We start from the raw sequence: 18,791 nt of genomic DNA, 5'->3' as shown, positions 1-18,791 counted from the left end.
AACACGCAAAACTGGCAGTGGAGCTTACCATGGACTCCTCCATGTGTGCTGATTAGGGTGGTCGGCTATTACATACAAGCGATACTTAAGTCGACTTGTATCTGTGACAGCAGTTGCAAAATATTGAGGCCCCACATTTGGACTTGCTCATATAAGGGAGCCTGGAAATGTATTGCCTATCTGAAATACGTTGAAGGGTCGAAAAGATCCACATTCTGCAATAAGATATCTTGGTTTTAAAGATTTTTCTTGGACGAATTTTGTGCGGCTACTTTTGAGAATAGCCGTATAACACCAATATCAGTAACATTTATCTGCCTTGAAAAAGTCTACAGTGACGAAACACGTTTACTGATGTTTTGCTGGAAGCATTGTTACTCAGAATAAATCAACTTTGAACAGAAACTGGAATGTACTATTTTTGAAAATAAATGACTGCCTGTACTTTGATACTAATTACACTGCATAAGGACATATGATCTACATAAAGCATGTGATTGTATTTACAAATATCCGCTACTGCTGTGGATTAAGCAACTGTTCAAGAGAGCACTAGTTGCGGTTCCATCATATGCATAAATTGTAGAATGAGTTGGTTTCCTGGGATTGAGGTAGAAATGAGCATTTGTTATATCAAAAGGGAGTATTTTTTATTGTTATCTGCTAAGTCCTTACACTACCTGCCCACAGTATGACAAAAACACAAACAATTAAGTGTAAGATATTTTGTTTTCTCGAATAGATCATAACTTTCATTTTACCTAACAACTTTCAGCCCACTTATCAGGGTTTTGTGCTTTTCCATGGGGTTAAAGGCAATTTGAATGTTGTGGCTCTAGCAAAATATGGTAGCTTCTCCAATAAAGTATATCAAGCTTTGAACATATGCTAGGGGCAAGAAAACGGACCTTATTTAACCCACTTTAAAATCTTTGCATTGGATGTCCTTGGACTATCATATTTAAGCTTGGTTGCTTTCCCTCAAAGCTATAGGTTTGATTCAACTACCACACCTTGTGAGAATGCTGGTAAATAGAGAATGGTTATCAATTTACCCAAAATAAAAAATATTGTTGAATTAGACATTTTCAAGTTTTCACAAATGCAGCTTTGCGGTTGGTGAATGTACCTTTTTTTATCAAAGCTAATGATTGCTGTTTGGATTAGAAAATAACTAAAACGTTTTATGTTTACTTTAGTTTTCGGCTGATTTGTGTAGGTTCTTATACTGTTCTGCCCTGCTTGTGACGTCTTTGTAGTAGATCGTAAATTGTGGGTGATGGATGTTTGGAAATTTTTATTTGAGGTTGTGAAAAGAAAACTTGCAGTTTTGTGTTTTATATCGAGTTATTGTGTAAATTGTTGTGTACTTTTCTATGATATAATGTTTTTTGTATTTTTGTTGCACTGGGGAAGCTGCACCTCACTGATGTGGTCCAGTATTGCTGAATCATGTCTGAGGTTTCCTGTGTTCCCTTTCAGAAGGATTTAGGACTTGCCATTAAGGCTCCTATGTCCTTTTTAGAGCAGTGCTGAAGACTGATTTGCTCATTGCTGATCTGTCTTGGCATAATAAGTAAGAAAAACACTGGCAAAGCCCATCAATGTCCCCTACGAGAAAGTTATTGGCTTTGTCAATGTTTTTTCGCCATGTTGTACAGCAAGAGAGAGAGAAAAAAATCAACAAGTAACATATTTACCAAAGATTAGCATTTTTTTTTGTTGCCATAAGAAAGTTTCCCCAGCAACTGGTTGCGCTTATACAATGCATACAATACATAATGTACATCTTTACCTTTAGGCGGGACACAATGTTGCTCATTGGAGTGCATAGTGTATAAAGCTCATTGTTGTAAAAATGATGCCTCGATGTTCTTGTAAGCAAGTCGAAACTACACCGAATGTAGCCTGTGGGAAAAGAAGTTGTCTGTTTAAGAAGCAGCTGAACTTTGCGCTACCTATGAACAGTTATATCAATTAACTGCTAACCTGAATTAGTCAGTAAATAGTAGTTCTAAAATTAAACCAGAAAGACCGTTGTGCTCTACTACAGACCTGAAGTGCAAAGAAAGCGTGCAACTGCAACTGTTCTGCAGAGCTGGATCCTAGACGTTGCAGCTCCTTGAAGCTGCTGCTTATCACCGACTTTTGCAAAGAGTTTGTTTTAATTGAGAAAAATAAAACCACATAAAAAGTGTTAGACATATGAATAGAATCGTAACAACCCAAAAAAACAGTTTAGCAAGCTAATGCTCTAAAACTAGGGTGGAGGTGTGAATCAAATGAGGTTCAGAGTTTACAAATCTTTTCACCTGCTTTAGCCATTCATCCTGCAAAGTTTGAGACAACGTGAAGAAATCAACCTGAGAGGGCACTGCTTGTTGTTTATGGTGGTAGGAACCTGCAAGACTAGTAGCAATTGGCCTCTGGTAGCAACTTATTATTCATCTATGAACAAAAATGTTTCAGTGCAGTCAAATTTTAAAGAGTATGAACAAGTCAAATGGGTACTGTTCACTCCTTTGCAGTGGATGGGAAACATTGTATTCGGATTAAGATAAAAGATTAAAATAGTTACATTATTAGAGCTATACGTGGACAGAAAAACACCTGTAGAGAAAATACATATTGGTGTAATGATTTATTAAGGTGGCGCGTGGGAGGAAAAAAGCAACACCGACAATGGAAAGGTGAGCGTTAAGAAGTGACATGGACATCACCATCAGGGGAAGAAGAAAGAAAATAAAATCTTGAATAACAGTGCAATGGGCAGAAGTGATCTAATCACAACGAATTAAGCAGTACTTAGTCTCTACTCCAGGCGAAGGAAGTGGAAGTGAAATTGGCATGCGCGGAACAATTAGAAGGCAGCAAATAAGAGTTAAAATGAAGCCAATGAATGGTAGGCAATGGGTGGGCTCCAAGCCCCTTTTAGTAAACAAAATATCACACAAGCAAGAGCTCAACCGCTGGTTTGGGGAGACCTAAAAACTGGAATGAAGCCCAAAGCAAATACCAGCTGCTGAAAATATTGTATCGATTACACTATTACTTTTTGTTCTTTTCAGGGGAAAATCAGCGACGTGATTAAACAAGTATTGGCAAAGCCAGTAGATCAGCATGTTTAGTTCTAAACCACAACCAATTGGCGATGTCATAAGTGATGCCTAAATGTGTGTATTTTTGCGTATAGATTTAGAAAAGGAACGGTACAGGCAGGCAGAGGTATGGTTAAGAAGAACTTGCATGGCAAGGTGTATTCTGAGAATGGCATGGACATTATGAAGCAGACCAGGACATGTATGAGCAGAGACAATAACGAGCTGGGATAGGTGCAGGAAGAGCTGCAGTTAATGAGAGGTGCAGGGTGAGCTAATGTATGGAGCCGGCTGGGACAGGTTAAGCTAGGGAGAAGTATATTCAGGTAGAGCAGAACGCGGGGACTGGTACGTTTACAGTGAAGTAGAGGCTGAGCAATGTACAGGGAGGGCCGAGGGGAGGTTGGAGAGCCAAGGGCATTTATAGAATGAAGCATGAAGAGGTATGGAAAGAGAGGTGCAGGCAGAAAGATAGATGTAAAGTGAAATGTGCAGCTAGTGAAAGGTACAAGAATGAGACTGGTGGACTGGGAAAGATAAGTGCAGGCTCTAGCAGGTGCTGGTAGGAACAAGTTGTTCCAGAAGATGTATTGGCAGGTAGATCTACAGGCAGGAAGAGGTGCATTTTGAGTGTGGGTACAGATAATTTATTGGAGAAGTGTTTTTAGGCCGAGTGAGGTGCATGTACATTGAGGTGTAAGCTGAGAGGCCCAGTCAGGCTCTAGTTTAGAGGAGAGGTGCAGGCTAGTAAAAGAATGGACTCCGAGGTGCAGGCAGAGAAAGGTGGAGCCTGGGAGAGATACAGGCATGCGAGGTGGTTTCAGGCAGGGGCAATGAGAAATACCTGCAGTGCATAAGGAATTCAAGAAAATTGGGCAAATTATGCCTTATTCATAAGAGACAGCAGTAATTAATACCTTAAACGCTTCATTATTGTCTAAAGTAATTATACTCCAAATATGCAAGACACTGTCTCAACTTATGCAATCTGTGGTAAAAACAGTTGCACATATATTTGTATTTTAACTAATATACAGTCTTGAAGAAATCTTGGACAAATTACCGGCTTTTCATCCATTATTGCAGAAAATGAATGTCCAGATCAGATATTTATGTGGGAGCAGAATGGTCTCACAATCCCCCTCGCCTTAGAACAGCACCCGTAAATAATGCAAACACTGGGAACCATCCTAAGGTGGAAGAGGGATGCCAGGGAATAGATCCTGTGAAGACAGTTGAGGTCGTCACTGTAGGTTCTCTGCTGGTAGCAGTCTCCGTTTTCTTCAAGACACCAATTAGAATCTCCCTACTTGTAAGGTGCATTGCGTTAACCTGCGACTGAACAATTGTATTCAGGAATATGCTGCATTTTGAACTAGGTATGTGTTGAGGATCACTGAGGATAAAATAGACAACAAGATTAGCTTGAAACAATCACCACAGCAGTTACAGACACTCTTCCTGAATGATTTAGAGTGGTTTACGTCGATTTGGAAGTTCCAAATAGACTTTTACTTGCACTATCCGCCTCTTCAAATGTTTGCTTTCAAAGTCTCTCACTAAAAGTCTCTTCTTAGTGAGAAAGGTGAAAATACAGCTCACCTACAGCAAAGAGCTACTCTGTGGATAGAGATTTCATAATGTCAATGAAAAGAGTTTTCTCTCTCTCTAGCAACAGTATTGTTAACATTTGAATGTTCCCAGGTGTGATACTCTAAAAAGGGTCAGGGGAAGGAGACTTCCCTCGCTCCAACAATAGTCCGAGGCCTTAAATGTTCTTTAAGATTGCCAAGATTGTTCATTTGCATTCCTGGTTTTACTAATCCAGTAACTGTGTTCAGGCTCTCTTTAAAAGATATGCTCTTCCTTACCCTATATGTTCCACAGCGTCTTGCAGCTAGAGCCTCCATGGTGCCGATCTCCTTTGCAGAGATCCTGGCGATACTGTAAAGAGCAAGACCGCTCCAACTCGCTGCTCTTTGCTCACCAATAACTGTGTTAACTAGCGGTTATCTCTGGGCCTGTTTCCTATATATAAAGGGACTGCGTCCATACAGATACGAGATCTTGTGAGATTCAAAATGGCTGCCAGGAAGCCATCACAGATCAGGGAACACCTTAACTAGGCCCTTTGCACCTGATCCTAAGTGATTCAGGTCACATCGAAGGCCCCGTGGACATCTCCTGGGAGTTTCACCATCACTCCCAAACCCTGGTTCAGCCTGTGTTGAAATCAGTACTCCCGACAGTCGATGTGCCTGCTTATCTTGCTACAAAAACACATTGTTTCTGACGTTAGTTTTGTTTAGTAGTACAAATTGCACAAAAATACGTCTTGTATATTTCCAGAAAAGTTGTGTGCAGAACTCTTGTTATAAAATTGTGCTGTATGACTGCAGATGTTTTTACTTATTCCATTTCTGTATTCTCTGCTATATTGTGACTTTCTTGGATTTCTGCAGCTTCTACTGGACACGGATGGAGAAAAGATAAGCTTTGGCTAGCATGTATTGCTGTACTGTTTAAAATACAATGACCTCGTGTGAATAAAGAACAATGAATATGACATGAAGACAGCCTAAGAATAGCACGGTCTGTGTATGGATTGGGCCTGTGTAGCACCACTGTGTATTTAAGCTGTAAATACAACAGGACAATATTACCCCAGCTAAGTAACGCAAATCAAAGCGTGAGTGAGATAAGTGATTAGCCCTGTTCAGGGGCTCTCACTTAAGAGCTACAGGTCATGTTCAATCTAACCAAAGATTACTGCTTGCTCCACCGCCAAACCCTAATGGGAACAGAAACAGGACACTGAAACCAATCTCAAAATGCCATGGCTTTGACAGACAGCTCATCCAAGTAATTGCAAAGCATGAAAAATGTCAGTGGTAGAAGGGTGGGATGGCCTAAGTCCACACTGCCCTATTTTAATTATGTAGCCGGACCTTTTTAAGCCCTAGTAAGTAGTAAAGACTTCGCTTGATGACCAAGAGACTTCGGTGTCAGAGCAGGCAACCAAATTGGGTCGACTATGAGGGCTAGTAGTCTGCTCCTTAAATGCTATTTTTGCTTTTTAACATGTTTTTTGCTTTCTGTTGACCACATATGTACATCAGCTGTGTGTGTTTCCAGTGTGACGATTACTTGACACTTTCCTTTTACTCTTGCAGGACCCCTGGAGACATGATTGATATCAAAGCCTGGGCAGACTACGTTGTGGAATGGGCCGCAAAAGATCCTTATGGCTTTCTTACCACCGTCATCCTGGCCCTTACCCCACTATTCCTGGCAAGTGCTGTGCTATCCTGGAAGCTAGCAAAAATGATAGAAGCTAAGGAAAAAGACCAAAAAAAGAAACAAAAACGCCAGGAAAACATTGCAAAAGCCAAACGGACAAAGAAGGATTAAGCACCTTAAGCAATGCTTTCATCTGTATATAACAGTTTTTCAGATGGGGGTCGATGGGGTTTTATATTCTTTTTAGAGATTGGACATCCTTTCAGCGAGACTTGTTTCGAAATTCCTTGTTAGTGCTTTGAGCTTGGAACTGCCATTAAAGAACCTACTCTTTTCTGACCAAACACTGTACAATGTTTAAATACTTTGTCAACAATTTAATTGGCCGCTTTCTGTATGTATTTATACAGTGTCTGCAAAGAATGGGGTGACCTGTTAACTGTGACCGTCGCAGCAAATTGGTCTCCTGGGCACAAACACAAAGTGAAAAGTATGATTCATTATACTAACAGCTATTGTTTTGTAACGTGGGTTGCATTTGACCAAATATCAAGGGACTGATCTAATGCTCAACTTCATTTCTATTCAGAAATAATCCTGAAAGCCATAGATGTACAGCGAAGTAAACCATGATTGAAATGCCTGGTCTCCTTTTTATTTGGTCTTCGCATGGCCTTCTGTATAAGGAATAAAAAGGGGAGGCATCGCTTCTCGTCAGTTTTGTCTGCTATAAAAATGTCATCTTTTTCTCTTTATTTCTCGTTCCTCTTACTCGGGCATGTACAGATCTCGTCTGAGTTACTATGTAATCGTTATTATTGTTTGCATTTCGAACAACTGAATTTAACCCCAGATCTTAAAAACGTAAGTATTTTAATGAAGTAATAGATGCCTTTGAAATCAGTAAGTTACTATTGTAGTGGGGAATCCAATGCCAATCACTTTCTTCGTAATGTAAAGTGACCACATCGGTTTTAATGTACATATTTAGGAATTTATCCATGAAAAATATTATTTGGCAAGTCTAAATCTGTCAAAACATTGAATAAAGAGTATTTTTAAAGTATTTCCACGACTTCAGTACGGTAGACGTAAGGTAAACAATCAAGTAAAGTTCCAGATGATGGTGATGGTGACGTGGCATAAAAGGAAAAACATTCACCTACGTTAGTCAGAACACACTTGTGGTGGACATCTAAAATTGAGTAAATAAACACGCTTTGTTTGATGTGATGAAAACATGGTCCTCTACCAATGGTTATCATCCTCTACTAAGAATGATTTCTAACTAACTGACAGCCTGCTGCTTTTCTACTGACTAGTTGAGGTGAATAGTAAATGTGATCCATAGAAGGTACTTTACAAATGACCGTTTAGCGGTATTTTACATGATTACATATTTGTACTACTTATACATTTAATACCCTCTGTCCAGGCAAAAAAAAATCACTGCAAGGTCTAGCTGGTATGTACAAAAGGGCAAGTGATAGATTTCCATTCCCCAGCAAAGTGTTTTACATGACGCTTCTCTAAAGAGTGACCATGTCAGTGAGAAAGAAAATCAGCCTTGGCATCTGAAAGACCTAGACACTGCAGACTTCATCCTTAGACATAATCTAGTTTTGATACTGAATGCAGGTGGGGTGTTGGACTCAGTTGTATCACTTATCGCAGGGACAGGCCTTCAAAATCATGTCAAGGTGACTCGTTATTGCTGGGGTAATTTTGCATCAAGAACTCAACTTGTATAAAATAGAAAATCTGCCATGACCGAAGGGCTGAGGGGTTATTATTACTGGTGACTTATTCAGGGGGACATCTCTGGCAGGGACAACTTGTACGCTGAGCAGTTTATAATTATCCACACACACGCCGGGTCCTAAATGGCAGTGTCTTTGAAGTCTACTACTGTTGGTAAAAACTACCAGAGTGCCTGGTCTCTAGAAAAAACTACCTGAGTGCATACCAGATTAGTGAATCTAACCCACCAAACCCATTACCTTGAAATTTCTAAGCTAAATACAATTCCTCCAGTTTTCAAATCAACCTTCATAATTACTGTTGCTCTTCAAATTGTTTTCAGCAATTTAATTGTTTTCTTGTGGATCAGAGCTCTAACACTTCATAGCCTCTTATTGTCCTACCACCAGCTGCTTTTCCCTTGTATAATCAAGGGGGGAGACCTCTGACCCTCAATACTCTTAATATATTTGCCCATTTTCCATACGTTTGTCCACTGGATTGTCGATTACACCTGAGGTCGATCTGGCCTGAGGGTCCAGATAGAAGTTCTCCGACCCCTGCTGAAGTGAGAGGGCTGTGGTCAAACATGCCCTGCTGAGATTCGAGGGTTTAGGTGCAGGAGATGGGCTGCAGTGAAGGAGCCAGGCTCCCATTGACAGCCTCATTGTCATTCTGTTAGGGAGTTCATTGTCATTCTTCTGGGCGCAGTGGGATGACCTTTGATAGTTAAAGAGGACTTTTCATCTTTATAGTCAATTTATAACATAACGTAACGTGTATTTGTAAAGTGCACGTTCACCCATAGGCCTCTTGGCGCTGAATAACATGTTTATTGTTACCCAACTCAATGGTACTCATTTTATCAACCTCAGATGTATTAAAGGCTGAGTGGACGCACCCAGGATTTGAACCTGTGACTATGAGGTCCAACACAGGCCCCTGCAATGGACGCATTAGTCCACTGAGCCACCAGACCTGGCTTTATTCTGCCTCTGACCACTCATTCCACTTATGAGTGCCTGCGCAGATTTTAGGGCTGGCAGTTTAAGTGATCTAATGTATCCGAACACCTCGGAGGCCCGGTGCAATGGGCTGTGTATTTGTGACATTAGTAACCGCCCTAAAACATGTTGAAAGATAAATAGACCTCCAGCAAACATGGCACTCTTTACATATATGCTCAGCTGGGGTTGAAAGGTTCATCAAGATCACGTGTCATCGGCAGACCCGGGTTGGCGGCTGGCCTGGGCGCTTCTCTGTTTTCTGGTGTAACTGCTATCCTATAAGCCACCAGTGCCTCTAAGGTTGCCCTGGAACCCCAGATCGGTGAGGGGGTTCTGAATGAATGTTATGCCAAGATCTGTGGCAAGCTGTCGACAAAATCACATAGGCTGAGGAGCGCACGTCAACTGTGAAAATACTATTCCGTCCCTGCAACAAACAGTCGGGTAGCTCAGGGCCTCTTCGAAACTCCTCGAGACCAGGACAAACGATGCGAAGGATAGACACACCACAACAAAGTGAGGTTTGTGATGTTTGTGGAGGAATATGGGTGGAGAGGGGGCTTTGCTTTCGCAGTTCCTCGATGCCTGGTTTTGATGTAAGCACTCACCAGCCAAACTATCCACGTGCTTTGTGATTTTAGCGGGCTATCTGGGCCCTGACGCCCAGGCCTCCTCCAGGAGCTTCCTACCCAATAAATGCATGACTGCTGAATTTTAAAGACTGGGTGGAATCTTCCTCTTTTCACAAGAGTATGACCCAGTACAGTGTGAATCTCACACCATAAGGGTCGTCCCGAACTACACCCGCCTCGTGCACAAGCAAGATAAATCATTTGAGGAGGCAAAGAGTAAACTCAGACCGCTCAAAATATGCTTCATGCTCCTTTTTCTTGCAAAGCTGAAGGTCATAGTTCAGCCCCAAACGTTCTTCTTTTGAGACCTTGAGGCGGTGTGGGAATGGGTCAAGGAGAGACACCTGGCAAGTTCACATTCACAGCCCCTCGTGGGGGAGAACTCTGGATTCATGGGTACAGACTTGCCTTTTAAAAATACCTGTATTAGATCTCACGCGGAAACACTTCCTGTACAGCTGGACTTGTGCTTGGTGTGTCCACCGTTGGTACTGAGGTAAAGTGCTCAGGCCCAGATGCAGTAGCCAAGTCACAAAATGAATGAAGTTATGAGGTGGGTAAGCATATAGGGTGGATATTTAGTCCTTCTTTATTATTAACAACAACACAGTGGAATGCCCTGTGGGAAGCATTTAAGGACACGTTACGAGGAGGCATCGTTAGTTATCATACTGGAGTCAGAACAAAACCAAGAACAAGAGCTCATTGACCCCGAATCCCATGTCCTGGAGTTGGTGTCTACATAACCGACCACTCCTGTGCTGATCTAGCTAGAAACCTACACACATCAACTCATAAGGCAGGCAGTGTTTTTCCCTAGTAAATGACAGGAACCAATTTAGAACCAGCAGGCACAAACTCCGTTGTCATAAAATACCCAACTAACCTATCCAAGAATGCAACCAAAAAATTCAAACACAATCTAATTAGAAAACACCCAGACACGCTGATCTCTGACCCCTACTTCAACCAAAACAAAGTCATAATTATTACAGACAGAAAACAACAGTGGAAAATTCCCAAATAAACAGCACCTAGTCAAAATTTCTCCCAGATTTTTTCGTATTGGGTCCACCCTCTGAGTCATAATTATTAATGACATGATATTTTTCACCAGAAAAACGGTTAAATGGCGCACTATCATTACGAAGATGCTCAACGTAAAAAACACAAACAACATTCCACATGGCACAATATTTAAGATCATCTCTTCACAAAGACTTAAGGGCCCATTAGGAAAGTCCGCCCGCCACCCTAACAGAGAACGGGACCGCCCGCCATAAGGGCGGGGGTCCCGTAGGGGGAATTAGGATGTGCCCGCCACTGTGGCGGGCACGTCCTCCATGTTTTGCATTGTGGCGGGCGGTGCACTCTGCACCGCCCGCCACAATGCAAAACAATCGTGCACGCATTTGCATGTGCAAAGCGGCACATCCCTGTCCTCCCCCTACACCAGCATCACCTGGGGGCCCCCGCAGCACACACCGCCTGCCTTTTCTGTGGCGGCATTGCCGCCGCGGAAAGGCACCTCTCAGTGGCCATTGTAATATGGCTGGCGGTGTCCATTGGACACCGCCACCATATTATTCCATTACCGCCACGGTAAAGGGGCGGACGGTCTTTCCGTCCGCTGCGCCCCCCATCCTAATACGGCGGGGGGGATCCGGGCATAGGTGTCGGGCGGATTGCCTCCGCCAGGCCGGCGGTGGCTACCGCCAGCCTGGCGGAGGTAATCCGCCCGACATCATAATGGGCCCCTAAGAGCGGATCTATGCATAACTATCTACAAGAACGGCATTGCACTAATACAAGCAGCTAAAAACAAGCTAGAAAAGTTGGACAACCTATTTTTAATGCTAAAAGGGTGTGTAGATAACTCAAAAATCTCTAAACATCAGACCACACATGAAGTCACACTACTCACCTCCAACAATACCACCACAGACGTCGCAACAATCAGAGACCCTTTAGATCCACAGTCTACAATGATACCAGGAGGCACAACATTAACAGGAGGCTCATTAGACAGAAGTGATACAGAGACTGGTGAAAACTCTACACCATATGCCAATACCGCCCGACATCACCTCAGCGAGAAGAATCAACGCCTCTATCTCAAGATTTGATGCCACCTCAGTGAGAAGAATCAACGCATCTAGCTCGAGATTGGAACTCTCCTGCGCGTAGGACCGTCAACGGGAACCACCTTCCAGAAATAAAGGATGTGAAAGCTAACACCCCAATCAATATCCTCACAAAGTACATCAAGGACCTTAAGAAACTTGTTGTAATGAAGACAAGACATCAGGCATGTAAGTAGAACGTCTTTATTCTGTCATCCACTCTCCAGCACTGACAAGCTTCCCAACATTCTAAGGTGAACTCTCTAGGAACATTCCAAAGGGGAGGATGGAAGGGGGGGGGGGAATGTACCAAGGGAAAGATAAGGATGAATAAAACAAAAAACAACACGTCTCCCTTTGCAGGGCGAGGATACAATAGAACCAAGTAGATGGTAAAAGAGATAAACACATTGCTGGTCAGGAGGATAAAATGCTATGATACATCTGAGAAGGAAAATATAAAGAGGTTGCATCAGTGAGAAAGGCTAGATACCTGATTTGGCTATCGGATCTCTTCCCCTGATGAAAACAAAAGGGGTCACTCCTGTTACCAAAACGGAATAGGTTTGATATGGCCAAATGCCTTCTCTAACCGTATTGTCCACACCCATATTCTTGGTAACCGCAAGTTGCATAAGATTTCTTATCAGGACCACCGATTTACTCATGGGGTCAGAGTTCCCACGAGCTTGTAAAGTGGTTTCTTCATGCTTGATGCCCAGATCGTTTAAGAATGCCATAATTTCAGTAGAAGAGAACTTAATACTATTCTTGGTAACTATGCAATCTGGCACACCTTCACATGCAAATGAATCTGTTAAGAAATCGATGAAGGACTTGGTTGTAACCCCTGGAACAAACTTGTATTTGATCCAGTGAGAAGTGTAGTCCACAAGTACAATCAGAAATCTTTTCAGAACTCCTAAATTCACCATGGGGCCGATTATTTCTAAACCTATTTTAGTCCAAGGAGTTTTAGGAACTGCAGTAGTAATTCCCACTAGAGCATGGGTTTCCTCACCAGGCCCCATTTTAACACCATCAGAACCAATGCGGGGACTTTGCTTCTTAATTATGTTCACTTCCGTAGGAAGTACACCGCAGACATTACTGCCTGCTTTGTAACCTCTTCCGGGAAACACTTCAATTAAATTAGATGAATTACTGCTGGTTGCCTTCTCCCGCTCAGCTAATTGGACCTGATCTTTATTATTAGGGTCGAGCACAACCCCCAACTCTCTTTGAAGATGCCAGCCCAATAAATTGGAACCCTTTCTTACCAGGTACACTTTGCCCCATGTGGTTCTCCCTTTGAATTGAATATTCGCCATCATCATACCCACTAACGGAATGTTCTCTTCTGCATACCCTTCCGCTGAAATATCAGGTCCCACAATGTTAAGCCTGGAGGTATAAAATAACTAATTTATGATATCCATATTGAATAAGGTAACTGGGACACACGAATCTGCAAACACCTCAATGGGCTTATCATTCACAAGGATGGTACAATTCGGATATTCAGTGGACTTGTGGTCACAGTATTGTTCATGAGAATTTGGGGACGTTTGACAAACTCTAGCTTTTACTTGAAACACATACTTAGGGGGCACATCACATTCACTGTGTACAACTTTCACTTGGTAGTTTCCACTGTTATTACACCCTCTACCCAAATGCCCTTTCTTGTTACATTTAGCACAAGTGACATTTCGCAAGATGATTGCTGCTGTCACACCTATAGCACTTTAACCTTTCCTTTTCTTTCACTGGGTGATTATCCTTGACCTCTCCAGGTCTGACCCTGAGCACATCATTATCACTGTAATTTCCTTGCACATCATTGCTATTACGAACCTTGGCAACGAGCTCATTAGGAGCCTTCATCTCTAATACACTTAGCTGTGTGTTCTACTGAGACTGCAATATTGACCGCTTCTTTTAATGTGGGGTTATTTGCTAGAAGCTTTTCTTGGATGTGACTATTGTTTGTGCGACTGACTAGTTGGTCCCTGATGAGTGAGTCAGTAAGTTCACCAAAGTTGCATAGTTGTGTCAGGCCTCTAAGTGCGACTATATAGTTAATGACAGACTCCTGTTTGCCTTGGATGCGAGTAAAGAACTTCGCTCCAAAACAACATTCACCTGGTCACCAAAATGTGCTTCTAACTTTAAAAGGGTAATTTTGAACTCATTGTATCATCCTCATCCTCCTCTAACATAGGATCAGGTAAGGTATCATAAATGTTCCTACCTTGTGATAGAGCGCGCAGGTCACCCGACCACAATTTTACCATATACACCTTTGGGCCCATAAATTTAATTCACCATATTTATTAATCTGGTAACCTACACACTACTACCAGTAACCCAGTTCCTTCCTATTCATTACCAATGTACCCGACTTACCAATCCTCGTCACGGGTACGTATGATCACAACCACAGACTCGGGTAGTTTTGAAAAACCTTTATCTAGTTCTCATTAACGTCAGAAAGAATAAAATTCACAGTGAGTAAGCCATCAATAACCAAAATTATAAAAATAGTGTAACTATGCAAGAAATAGATTATGCCAACCATTTATAGATATAAGGGAAGGTAAGAACAAGGAACATGCTAATAAGGATTTTCAGAAATCAGACTTGATATGGAGTAACTAAAGGACGGGAAAGATCAGGAACATGCTAGAATATCACAGTTTGTTTACCCCTCGGAGGTGGGACAGGCAAAAGAACTTTAATCAGTCTATAGAAAATTTGAAGATGCCATGTAGCTATAGGGAAGGGGAAAAAATAGAACAGGCTAATTCTAAAGGATGTGTAAAGAAAAGGAACATCTATATTTCATGAACTGTATGTAGGAATGTACTTCTAGGATGGGGAAGAATGGAACATGCTAGTATAACAACTAAAATGTAGGACTTTATCATTTGTCAGCAAAGGGAGGGTAAGAAAAGGAACAATGTGCAAGTACGATTTTCATTAAAAGCAAAGAAATAGAGAATGCGAAATGGGTTCCCTCAGATTTATATTTACCTAGAACGGTGTGGAGACCAACCCTGGCCACTGGTCAGTTAAGGACAGAAGGAAATGCGGTCGCCAGTAGGCCAGCAGGTGCAGAATGGAAACCCAGGACAGGAAGACCAGATTAGGATCAGGACAGGACCACCAAGGTAAGACCAGCACCCGCAGTTCAGTTGCAACACCTGCGCTACACCCTCTCTGCAGCTATCAGTCAGAAACCCCGATTGGGTTCTCGAATTCCCCAGCAAAGTGCTCCGCCAGCCCTTAAGGTTCTCAAAACCCCGAATGGGTCTGTGAGTCAGTCTGACAGAGTGCTCCGCAGCACCTCTGTTTCTCGATCAGCTATTGAGTGCGTTGGGTCAGTGACAGGTCAGCTATTCGGACAAGTAGGACAATTTCTCTAGCTAAAACTAGGCTAGTTATACTGTTTTTCGGGTCAGTGTACCACCCCCCCAAATGTTGCAAGTGTAAGGATCCCCAATTTCGATTAGACAACAGAAAGGACAGGTCATCACACCAGCTAGGATTTGACTTTCTCAAGCCCATAATTTACATTTCTGGGACCGCCCATTGAATTTGGGGTTTCCATGACATGCTTTCTACACGAAACAATGGTGAGTCTAACAAATATTACAGTACATATAAAATCTTTTTTAACATAACAAATAAATGTATCCATTCTTTCCAGTGAATTTCTGGCTCTCCAATCTCATTTATAAATAGAGGAGGTTGGCTCATACCTTGCCCCGCCATGGTGGGGGTGTATGTAATTTGGCTAAAATGCCACAGGAATACTCAATCACCGGAAAGGGGTACACAATGCCCAGTAAGCTGGTGACAAGTGTGCAGGTAGTGCACAACTAAAAAGAAGGGCAGGGAGGAGGGATAGAGGGAAAGATCCTAATGTAGAACCTCCTAAAGGGAAGTGACGCCTGAGGGAGCCAAAATAATGGAAAGAATAGTATAAAAGTGGTCCCGCAGGGGACTGAGTATCATGAAGCAAAGGGGATGAAAGTTGCAAGATGAAAAGCGGTGAACTAAATGAAGGAAGAATGAGATGAGAAATGTGAAAGGGAGACAGGGGTAGAGGGTAAAATGGCGGGTAAGGGAGGTAAACACAAGAAGAAGGAGGAAAAATAACACAGGAAAGAGTACAGTAGAGAAAGGACTACGTAGACTGTAGCATGCTATAATGACCATGAAGTAATCACAAAACTGCCCTCACAAGGGTATCACCACAAATGCACAATTTACTTAAGAGACTGCCTTTTGTAGAAAGGGTGAGCATATCACCTAAGGAACACTCGAAGTACATATAAATAATCACAAAACTGCCCTCACAAGGGTATCACAGCAATGCTCATTTTACTTAATAGACTGTCTTTTGTAGAAAGGGAGTGCGTATCACCTTAATGAACACTCGTAGCACAAAAGGTGTGTCCACATGAAATATTTGCACAAATGGATTCTGTAATGGAGGTGTGTGTATCACCGGAGGAACACACACGATGACAGGATGAGTGATTAACTTGAAAAAGATTTAATCCACCTAGATAAAATATGTAAAAGGTTGAGGGTGTGAACGAAGGGACTCCCATAACAAAAGTGCAGCCACACCAATTTAGCCCCACATCCACCAAGCAGGCTTATCTACATACAATTTATTAAAATGTCTTACTAAATGTTAGCCGATTTCAGGCAAGCTTGTGAGAAGAGTAGCAGGAGGCTAGCAATGTGGAGAGGAAACCGATCCTAAAAACCTGGCCTTGAGGCGGCTGGTGCGCCGGGACAGACTTTCTGACAGGAAAAAAAGGTTGTGATGTGGCTGGTGCGCCGGGAACGTCTTCCAGAGAGAAACTGATGAACTGGCTGGGGAAGCGCGATGAACCTTGGGATGTCTTCCTTAAACCTTGACAAACTGCAAGCCGCCTCTCGAAAACACAGCTGCAGCACAGAAGACCATAGGCAGGGGCGCCCGAGAGAAAGGCTGGAGCTGAGAGGCGGAAAGAGACTGCCAGCTCCGGGAAGTCACCTCGGTGAAGGAACCGAAAATCAAACTCCCCCGCGATGAAAGGCAGAAAGGCCCAGGGCACTGCCTATCTGTCAGCTACCAACCCGAGCACCGGAGGGGACACGGTGCAGCACAAGACGGAAAAAGTGGAAGCGAGCATCCACTTGGTGTATCACGTATACTGCACTCCGGGAATCATCAAAGGACGGAGGCCACTGCTGGACACTGAAGAGGCTGGCGAGCGTCACTGTGAAGTAGAGTAAGGGCGGTAGTGCCAGATGGAAGATAAGGCGTTGTCCGTCAGAAAAATGAACATGAGACGACTGTTGGCAACCACCTGATGGGGCCGTGGGGGCCCAAATGTACCTACTAGTGCGTGAAACACTGCTGGGCACTGGCGCAGTGGCAGAATCCCTTAGCGCTGCAAGACCTTCTCTGATGTGGGCAGATTAGAATAGCCCCGAACACCGTTTGCGCTGTGGTATCAAGGCGAACTTGCGCAGCGCAGCGCTACAAATATCTTAAACACACGTGAGAAGGAAGATGTGCAGCAATGCAGGCACTGAGGCACTGTGTCGGACTCAAACAGCCCTCCAAGGTCACACAGGACGCGACACTGCCAGTTCTCTCCTCACACCTCCGGGAAACTCGGTGGAACACTGCTGGAAACCTCAGGAAGCAGGGTCAAATGCCAAAGATCCCGTGCGGATGCAAAATAATGGAAGACCAAAGTGCTGTAGGAATCAGAACGTAGATGAGTCAATAGCCTGGGAACCCGCGCTCATAATCTTACGTTACGAGGATAAGAGTTTTGTTGTAATCTCCTTATCTTTCCCTTGGTACATTCCTTCCCCCTTTTCCCTCCTCCCCATTCCAAAGGGGAGGAGGGAAGGGGGGGGGGGGAAGGAAATACCAAGGGAAAGATAAGGAGATTACAACAAAACTCTTATCCTCGTAACGTAAGATTATGAGCGCGGGTCTCAGGGAGTGCATCCCACTCCACAAACAGAGGCGACACTAACTCCCGAACCTATGACAAAAACAGGAAAACTGAAGAAACCCAAGTTCCAAAGCACCAGGACAAAAACAAAACTAGAAATAGGCAGACACATATTCCCAAAATATCTTCACAATCTCAGAAAGAAATGTAAGCTCTTCAAGCAAAAGTGGATAATATGTCACATCTCATTTTAAATGCATTATAAACTTTGTAAAAAATAATGGAAATCACGGTAAGCACCCACGCCAAAGTCGAATACGTCCAAAAATGAGTGCATAGAGTAGAGAGACAGCCATGCCACTATCAAATAGGCATAACCGACCAGTCAGAAATCTTAAATACCTATCCGATGAAGAAACCTTAACCATAATACGGTCATATGAGCTGGAAGCTAGCAGCAGAGGGGAGGAAATTAAGGGGTTGATTATGATGGCGGACGGACCTGCGTCCGTCCACCACCCCGAGGTGGAGGGACCGTCCGCAGGGGCAGCGGCGTTCCCTCCGTAGGAATTAGGATGTGACCGCCACTCTGGCGGTCACATCCCGTATATTTAACATTGCGGCGGGTGCTGCTTTAAGCAGCACCCGCCTCAAAGTTAAAAATGCATGCTGTGCAGTTGCATGCACAAAGCGGCAGGCACCGCGCAGTGCCTGCCGCATTGTGTATGCAACTGCAGGGGGGTACCGTAGGTACCCCCCATGTGCACCCCCCAACACCCTGGGGGCCCGCAAGGGGCCCCCAGAAGCAAAGATCCACATGCTTTTCCACGGCGGAAAAGCTTGTTTCCACACCCATCCTAATGTGGCTGCCACCATATTGCGGACCACACCTCGCGGATCAGTGGCGGACGGACCTGCTGTCCGCCGCTGATCCCACCACCGTCATAATCTGGCGGTGGGTGTTTTCTATGCCACG

The 18,791-nt window shown here is 43.4% G+C and overlaps 1 protein-coding gene across 1 annotated transcript in view; it reads left to right on the top strand.

The window, feature by feature from the left end:
• SMIM15 (small integral membrane protein 15) overlaps positions 1-6,682 on the top strand; it is a 60,303-nt gene extending 53,621 nt beyond the window's left edge. The window contains exon 2 of the mRNA XM_078675131.1: positions 6,272-6,682. Coding sequence (XP_078531257.1) covers positions 6,285-6,509 — 225 coding nt within the window. The 5' untranslated portion in view covers positions 6,272-6,284 and the 3' untranslated portion in view covers positions 6,510-6,682. The remainder of the gene's footprint in view (positions 1-6,271) is intronic.
• The last annotated feature ends 12,109 nt before the right edge of the window (positions 6,683-18,791 follow it).

Source organism: Lissotriton helveticus, chromosome 2_1, assembly GCF_964261635.1.
Source record: "Lissotriton helveticus chromosome 2_1, aLisHel1.1, whole genome shotgun sequence".
Classification (NCBI taxonomy): Eukaryota; Metazoa; Chordata; class Amphibia; order Caudata; family Salamandridae; genus Lissotriton; species Lissotriton helveticus.
Note: the sequence above shows the minus strand (reverse complement) of the source record. Positions and strands in the feature narration are given on the sequence as shown.